This window comes from Pteropus alecto, unplaced genomic scaffold (assembly GCF_000325575.1).
Source record: "Pteropus alecto unplaced genomic scaffold, ASM32557v1 scaffold374, whole genome shotgun sequence".
Taxonomy (NCBI): Eukaryota; Metazoa; Chordata; class Mammalia; order Chiroptera; family Pteropodidae; genus Pteropus; species Pteropus alecto.
In genome coordinates, this window is record NW_006434834.1 from 374,012 (window position 1) to 381,985 (window position 7,974).

The 7,974-nt window shown below is 35.4% G+C and overlaps 1 protein-coding gene across 6 annotated transcripts in view; it reads left to right on the top strand.

Annotated features, from left to right (window-relative positions):
* ATRX (ATRX, chromatin remodeler) overlaps positions 1-7,974 on the top strand; it is a 261,938-nt gene that overhangs the window by 155,900 nt on the left and 98,064 nt on the right. For all 6 annotated transcript variants that reach the window (XM_015588100.2, XM_015588104.2, XM_015588103.2 and 3 more), the window contains one exon: positions 6,261-6,398. In XM_015588100.2, the coding sequence (XP_015443586.1) occupies positions 6,261-6,398 (138 nt within the window). The remainder of the gene's footprint in view (positions 1-6,260; positions 6,399-7,974) is intronic.

The following is a 7,974-nucleotide window of genomic DNA, read 5'->3' on the forward strand; positions in this document are numbered from 1 at the left end:
AATGGACAGCCTCACCTTGTTCCTGATCTTAGAGGGAAGGTTTTTAGTTTTTCACCATTAAGTATAATGTTGGCTGAGGGTTTGTCACATATGGCCTTTATTATATTAAGGTATTTTCCTTAATACAGATTTTGCATTCGCAGTAGCAGTGTATGAGGGTTCCTTTTTTACCACTTCCTTTCCAACATTTGTTAGTACTTGTTTTTTTGATAATAGTCTTAATAGGAGTGAGATGGTATTATTGTGGTTTTAATTTGCATTTCTCTAATAACAACTGAAGTTGAGCATCTTTTCATATGTCTATCGAACGTTTGTATCTCTTCTTGTTCAGGTCCTGTGCCCATTTTATAATTCGGTTGTTTTTTATTGTTGAGTTGTATGAGTTCTTTTTATATTTTAGATATTGGTCCCTTATTGGAAGCAGATATATTCTCCAATTCAAATGGTTGCCTCTTTGTCTTGTTGATGGTTTCTTTTGCTGTATAGAAGCTTTTTAGTTTGCTATAATCCCATTCTTTTATTTTTACTTTTACTTCCCTTGCCTTTGTGGTCAAATTCAGAAAATCCTCTCTAAGTCCAGGGTCTATGAGTTTAGTTCTTATGTTTTCTTCTGTGCAGTTTTTTGTTTCAGGTCTTATATTCAGGTCCTTAATCCATTTTGAGTAAATTTTGGTATGTGGTGATGGGCAGTAGTCTAGTTTCATTCTTTTGCAGATGGCTTTCCAGTTTTCCCAGCACCATTTATTGAAGAGGCTTTCCTTTCTCTACTGTATACTTTTTGGCTCCTTTTTAAAATATTATTTGCCCATATATACAGGGATTTACTTCTGGACTCTCAGTTCTCTTTCACTGGTCTGTGTGCCTGTTTTTCTGCCAATACCATGCTGTTTTGATTATTGTTGCTTTGTAGAGTAATTTGAAATTAGAGTGATACCTCTGGCCTTCTTCTAGTTCTTTAGGATTGTTTTGGCAGTTCACAGTCTTTTGTGCTTCCATACAAATCTGATGATTTTTGTACTATTTTTTTAAAAAATGCCATTGAGATTTTGATGGGGATTGCAGTAAATCAGTATAATGTTTAGGTAATAAATAAGGCCATTTTAACTATGTTGATTCTTCCAATAAAGAACATAGAATATCTTTCCATTTCTTTGGGTCATCTTCAAATTCTTTTAATAGCGGTTATAGCAGCCAACCTTGTTTCATTCCTCATCTTAGAGTAGCGGTCTCCAAACTTTTTGGCACCAGGAACTGGTGCTCTTATGCTAATCTAATGTCTGATTATCTGAGTTGGAGCTGAGGTGATGATGTTAGCTCTGGAGAATGGCTGCAAATACAGATGAAGCTTCTTTGCTCATTTGCCCACTGCTCTCCTCCTGCTGTACAGCCCCTTTCCTAACAGGCCATGGACCAGTAGCAGTCCATGGCCCAGGAGTTGGGGACCACTGTAAGAGGGAATGTTTTTAGTTTTTCACCATGAAGTATAATATTGGTTGAGAGTTTGTCATATATGGCTTTTATTATGTTAAGATACTTTCCTTCTATACCGATTTTCTTAAGTGTTTTGATCATAAATAGATGCTGTATTTTGTCGAAGGCTTTTTCTGCATCTAGTGATATGATCTCATGATTCTTTTTAATTTGTTTACGTGATGCATCACATTAATCGATTTGCGTATGTTGAACCATCTCTGTGACTCTGGGATGAAGACCGCTTGATCATGGTGTATAATCTTTTTTAATATGTTGCTATATTCGGTTTGCTAGTATCTTATTTAGGATTTTTGCATCTGTGTTCATGAGAGATACTGGTCTGTCGTTTTCTTTTTCTGTGTTATCAGTACCAGGTTTTGTTATTTGGGTAATGTTGGCCTTACAAAATGAGTTAGGAAGTATTGCCTCTTCTTTAATTTTTTAAGAGTTTGAGAAGAATAGCTATTAAATTTTTATTGAGTATTTGGTAGAATTCAGTGATGAAGCCATCTGGTCCTGGACTTTTACTTTTTGGGAGATTTTTGATGATTGTTTTAATTTCCATACTATTGATCGATCTATTTAGATTTTCCAGTTTTTCATGATTCTGTCTGGAAAGGTGGTATATTTCTATAAACTTGTCTATTTCTTCTAGGTTATAAAATTTGATATCATATAATTTTTCATAGTATTCTTGTATGATCCTTTGTTTTTTGGTGATATCTGTAGTAATGCTTCTTTCTTTAGTGAGTTTAGCCAGGGCTTTGTCAATTTTATCAACCTTCTCAAAGAACTATCTCTTTGTTGCATTTATTTTTTTCTATTTTCTTTTTGTTCTCTATTTAATTCTGCTCTACTTTTAATTATTTCTTCCTTCTGCTCACTTTGGGCTTCATTTGTTCTTTTTCTAGTTTTTTAAAATGTAATGCTAGGTTGTTTATTTGGAATCGCTTCCTATTTCTTGAGATAGGCCTGTAATGATGTGAACCTTTGCCTTATTTCCTCTTTTGCTGTGTCCCAATGTTTTGATATGTTGTATTTTCATTCTCGTTTGTTTCTATGTATCTCCTGATGTTTCCTTTTATTTTTTCTAAGACGCAGTCATACTTCAGGAGCATGTTGTTTTATCTCCACATATTTGTAGTTCTTCTTGCTTTCATTTTACTGTTGATCTCCAATTTCGAAGCATTATGATTAGAGACTGTGCTTGGTATGATTTCAGTCATCTTAAATTTTTTGAGGCTAGTTTTTTGTCTCAACATCTAGTCTATCCTTGAGAATGTTTTATGTTCACAAGAGAAGACTGTATAGGCTGCTCTTTTGGGATGAAAGGCTCTGTAAATGTCGATTATGTCCAATTGGTCTAAAGTGTCTTTTAAGGAAATTATTTCCTTATTGATTTTGTGTTTGGATGATCTATCTTTCTCTGACGTTGAGTATCTAGGTCCCCTACTATGATTGTGTTTTTGTCAGTTTCTCCCTTTAGTTTTGTTAGTAGATGTTTCAGATTGGGAGCATAAATCTTGATAAGTGTGAGGTCTTTTGATGTTTGGATCCCTTTATTATTATGAAGTGTCCATCATTGCCTCTCTTTACCTTTTTATCTTGAAATCTATTTTTTTTTCAGATATACATACAGCTATGCCCACTTTTCTCTGGATGCCATTAGCATGGAGTATTGTTTTCCACCTTTTTACTTTGAGTCTATATTTTCCCTTGCAGATGAGATGTGTCTCTTGAAGGCAGCATATGGGTGGGTTTTGTTTTTTGATCCAATATGCTATTCTGTGTTGTGCCTTTTTATTGGTGAGTTCAGTCCATTTACATTTAGGATGATCATTGAAATATGACGTTTTCCTATAGCCATTTTGTCTTTTGTTTTCTGGAAGCTCGGTGTCTCCATTGTTTCTTTACTCTTGTATTTGTTTGTTATTTAAATTGGTGGTGTTAAGAAATAAAAATGAATTGGTAGTGTTTTGTGGATTTTCCCTCTTTTCTCTCATGTTTTATGCTGTGTGTCTCAGTTCTAGATTTATGGAGTGTGGTTACCTTTAAATTTATATAAAGTATAGTTATATATCTTTATATCTATAACTGTATAATATACACACACATACATACACACACATACACACATATACATATAGAGTAGTCCATTTTCTCTGTGAATTTCTGCCCCTTTGTGAATTTGGATCTTTCTGCCATTTTTTGTTTCTGTTATCTTAAAGTTACATATGCTAAACTTTCATTTCTAATTTGTAGTAGCTGTTATCTTCTCTTTTTACAGTGTATTTTTTTGACCTTTAACCATTATGTAATTTTTAAGCTTTTTAATATCCTGTTTTTAATAAGAGTTCCACCTTTCTCCTTCTGTCTTCTGTTAGTCATCTTACTCATAGTTATGTATTTTTTGTCCTTCTGTTACATGTAGAATGACCCCCATCAGTATTTTTATAATGAAGGCCTTGTGGTGGAAAATTCTCTCAGCTTTTGTATGTCTGCAAAGGTCTTTATTTCTTCTTCATATCTAAAGGAGAACTTTGCTGGATATATTATTCTTGGTTGGTAATTTCTTTCTCTCAATAGTTTGAATATTTCGTTCCACTCTTTCCTTTATAAATTACACTATTATCTTCCCGGCTTTCTTGATAAGTATTTGTCATTAATCTTTGACAGTTTTAATGTAACATGTCTTGGAGAAGGCCTTTTTGAGTTGAGATAATTGGGTGTTCTCTTTGCTTCTTGGATTTGAAGATCCAACTCTTTCCATAGTTTTGGAAACGTCTCATCGACTATTTGAATAGGCTCTCTGTTGACCTCTTTCTCTTCTCCCTCTGGTATACCCATTATTCTTTTGTTGCTTTTCCTGATGATGTCAGATAATTCTTTCCATTTTTTTTCACTCTCAAATCTCTTTATTCTTCCATCTGTGTCATTTCCAGGTTTATGTCTTCAATATCACTAATTCTTTCCTCTATCTGGTCAACTCTATTTTTAAGCTCGCTATTTCAGTCTTCATCTCTTTTAATGAGTTCATCTCCAGAAGTTCTATTTGGTCGGTTTTTAGGGTTTTGGTCTCCTTGTTAAAATATTCATTTTGTTTGATTATTTTGTTTCTAATTTCTTGGAATTGATGGTTAATGTTTTTTTGCATGTCATTGAGTTTTGTCAGAAGTGAGATCTTGAATTCCGTCATTTAAGTCACATTTTTTTTGTCTTTAAGCTTATTTTCTAGAGATTTTTCACTTTTTGAGGTGCCTTTTCACCTTGTTTGTTCATGGTGTTTGATGGACTGTTTCTCCTCCTTGGCATTAGTGGGCGTGTACTTTGTTTTTGTTTTAAAAAGAATTTCTTACATAGTAATCTCTTCAGCAGGTTGATGTGAAGGGGTTTTTATTTTGATTTCCATTAAGTGGCATCCACGCCTCTTGAGTCTTTGCTTTGAGGTTAAAAAGGCTCCTTTTTCTCTGGTAAGCCATATGCTTTCTTCCCTATTAGGTCATTTCTGTCCTAGGGCCTCATCCTCATGAATAGGTACGATGGGCAATTGGTGTCTTAGACTCTGAAGAGGCCCTAAGTCATTTTGCTGCCCCAGTAGTCAGATGCAATGTTCCATTGCTTCCTTCTGACTCAGCCTGACTGGGAGGGGGCAGGGTTAATTGGGAGAGCTCTGGATGTGTGTGGCCACTTTCTTTACCATAGTGCTGTCCTCCAGGTTTCAGCTGTCCTGCTTCAATATCATCGCGCTTGTCTCTGGTACCAGCTGTCATGTATGTTTCAGTACCGGTTGTGCATATTTCCCTGGGTTTCAGTGGTAGCTCTGAGCAGATATAGGGCGGAGGGGAGAGTGCTCTCTCGGTTGGTTGGCGGGGGCACGGCCAGGCTCCTGTGTCTCACTCAGCCTCCACTTGGCAGTGGGCCACTAAGACACAGCTGTCGCCGGTTCGCACTCAGTCTCTGCTCCGCTTTCTGCCCTAATCCCTAGGCTCAGCTGCATTGAACACCTTGATCACTCAGGCAGTACTATTCCAGGAACCTGCCATGAAATCCCCCTACCCCCCCTTCAGGTAGCTTCAGTTACGTATGGAAGGTCCTTTGTTTCTCTCAGTCTACACCCCCACCCCCACCCCAGCCTCTTGTGATTTCGGCTTTCCAGTGCTCTGATGCACAGACCTCCCAGACTTGCTTGTGTGTCAGTTGGGTGTTATTTGTTGAGTTGTAGATGTTCAGCTTGTTATTTTAAGGGGAGAGATCTGGGAAGCTCCCTCTCCTTGCCATGCTTTTGATGTCACTCCTCCTCTGCTTCTGACATCACTCCTTTATTGTGATTTATGTATTTCTTAAAATTGATTTTCGAAATTTGTTTTTTCCTGTACATATATATAAATTGCTCTTAGTCTTAGGGGATAGTTTTAACTTGTTACACAAGTGCTGAAATACTTCTTTAGATACTGTTTTTCATTTATAAAAGATATTTATTTTTTCAAATACTTCATCTTTTGGGGGCATCTTTTTACCCTTGTCATTATTTTTATTCTTGCTTATTTTTGAGTACCATCTATAGTAGTACTTTTAACACTCTACTGTTGGGATATAATTAATAATAGTTTGTGCCACATTAAACCAATACAAGAGCAGATAAAATGTGACTGTTCTTATAAGATCATTGTTTTATCTTCCCATACTTGGCAGCACTGTAAAATGATTAATTTAATGCCCTTGAATGGATTACAGTTTTAGATTTGTTATATATTAATTAAATGTCATTTTTCTCTATGTTTTTATAGGTCCTGACTTTGTTGTTTGTGATGAAGGCCATATTCTAAAAAATGAAGCATCTGCTGTTTCAAAAGCTATGAATTCTATACGATCAAGGAGGAGAATTATTTTAACAGGAACACCACTTCAAAATAACCTAATCGAGTGTGAGTTAATATCTGCAATTATGCTGTAGTTTATTAGCTTTGCCACTTTGCCATTTACCTTTCTTTTGTATAGTATAGTCTCTAATCATGATCTTCATAGGTCTATCTTAGTCTACTGTGAAAGCATACCTTACATTACACATGGAATGCTTTATTTTTTTTGTGTGTATTTACAATGATTTATTTGCCCCGGGTATTTTACATATATATATATAACTATACATCTAATATCTGTATGTATTTCCAGAATTGTTAAGGTGGATAGATAAAATACTCATCTGCAATTGTGAGAGTTGGCATAAATGACTTTTAAGGTTCTAAGATTATAAAATGAGTTGCTGAGTTTACTGATCTTTTTCTAGTTTTATAGGGTTCTAAATTGTACAACTTCTGGAGACCAGTAGAGGGCTGCAACAGCTCAGAGAAAATGGCTAGGAAGCTTTACTTGCATCTCTGGCACTTTGAGCTGAAAAATTATCAATGCTGAAAGTAGAAATCTAAGAGCCACTCCATATGCACTTCACTGTCAACAGATTTTAAAAGAGGTCAGGAATAATTTGCCAAATTCTGAAAACTAGAAACACCCTATAATTAAGCATTTTGCTACCAACAACTTTCTCTTCTTTCAAATGGAGGCCAAATGAAACCTCACTAACATAGGGTAATTAGGATAAAAAGGTCAATCAAAATGAGTTAGCATTCCTCCACCTCCTTTCAGACCCATTGCTCCACACTGCTGCTACCAGACTAATCTTCTTAAAACGATTATTATATTAGGTTACGCTCACATCTACTTTATTATCTTTTGCACATATGCAGCTCTGACGTCTAACTTTTCTTTACTTAGATTTTTTTTGTCTTTATTGAAATATAATAGACAGTTATTTGTATTTACATCATACAATTCAGTTTTTTTTCAGTTATAGTTGGCATACAATAATAGTTTCAGTTGTATAGCATAGTGATCAGAGATTTACTCGCAGAGTGATCACCCCACTAAATCTAGTACCCCTCTTCCCCCTTACATATTTATTACATTATTAACCATCTTCCCCATGCTACACTCTACATCTCCATGCCTATTCTGCAACTATCCATTTGTACCTCTTAATCCCTTTGTCTTTTTTTGGCCTTTCCAACCCCTCTCCCATTTAGTATCCCTCTAAATATTCTCTGTATCTATGAGTTTATTTTGTTTTTGTTGTTCTTGTTTATTTGTTCTTTAGATTCCACATGTACGTGAAATCATGCAATATTTGTCTTTCTCTATCTGACCCATTTCATTCAGTGTAATTACCCTCTAGGTCCATCAGGCAATATTGTTTTCCATCCCGTTCCTTTTAGTCTATGTGTGTCTTTTAATCTGAAGTGAGTCACTTTTAGGCATTATATGTAGTGGTCTTGCTTTCTTATCCATTCAGCCATTCTGTCTTTTGATTGGAACACTTAATTCTTTTCCATTTGAAGTAATTAGTGAAAGGTATGTATTTATTGCCATTTTGTTAATCGCTTTGTGGTTCTTCTGTTCCTTTCTTCTTCTCTTGCTCTCTTCCTTTGTGATTTGATGATCACAACG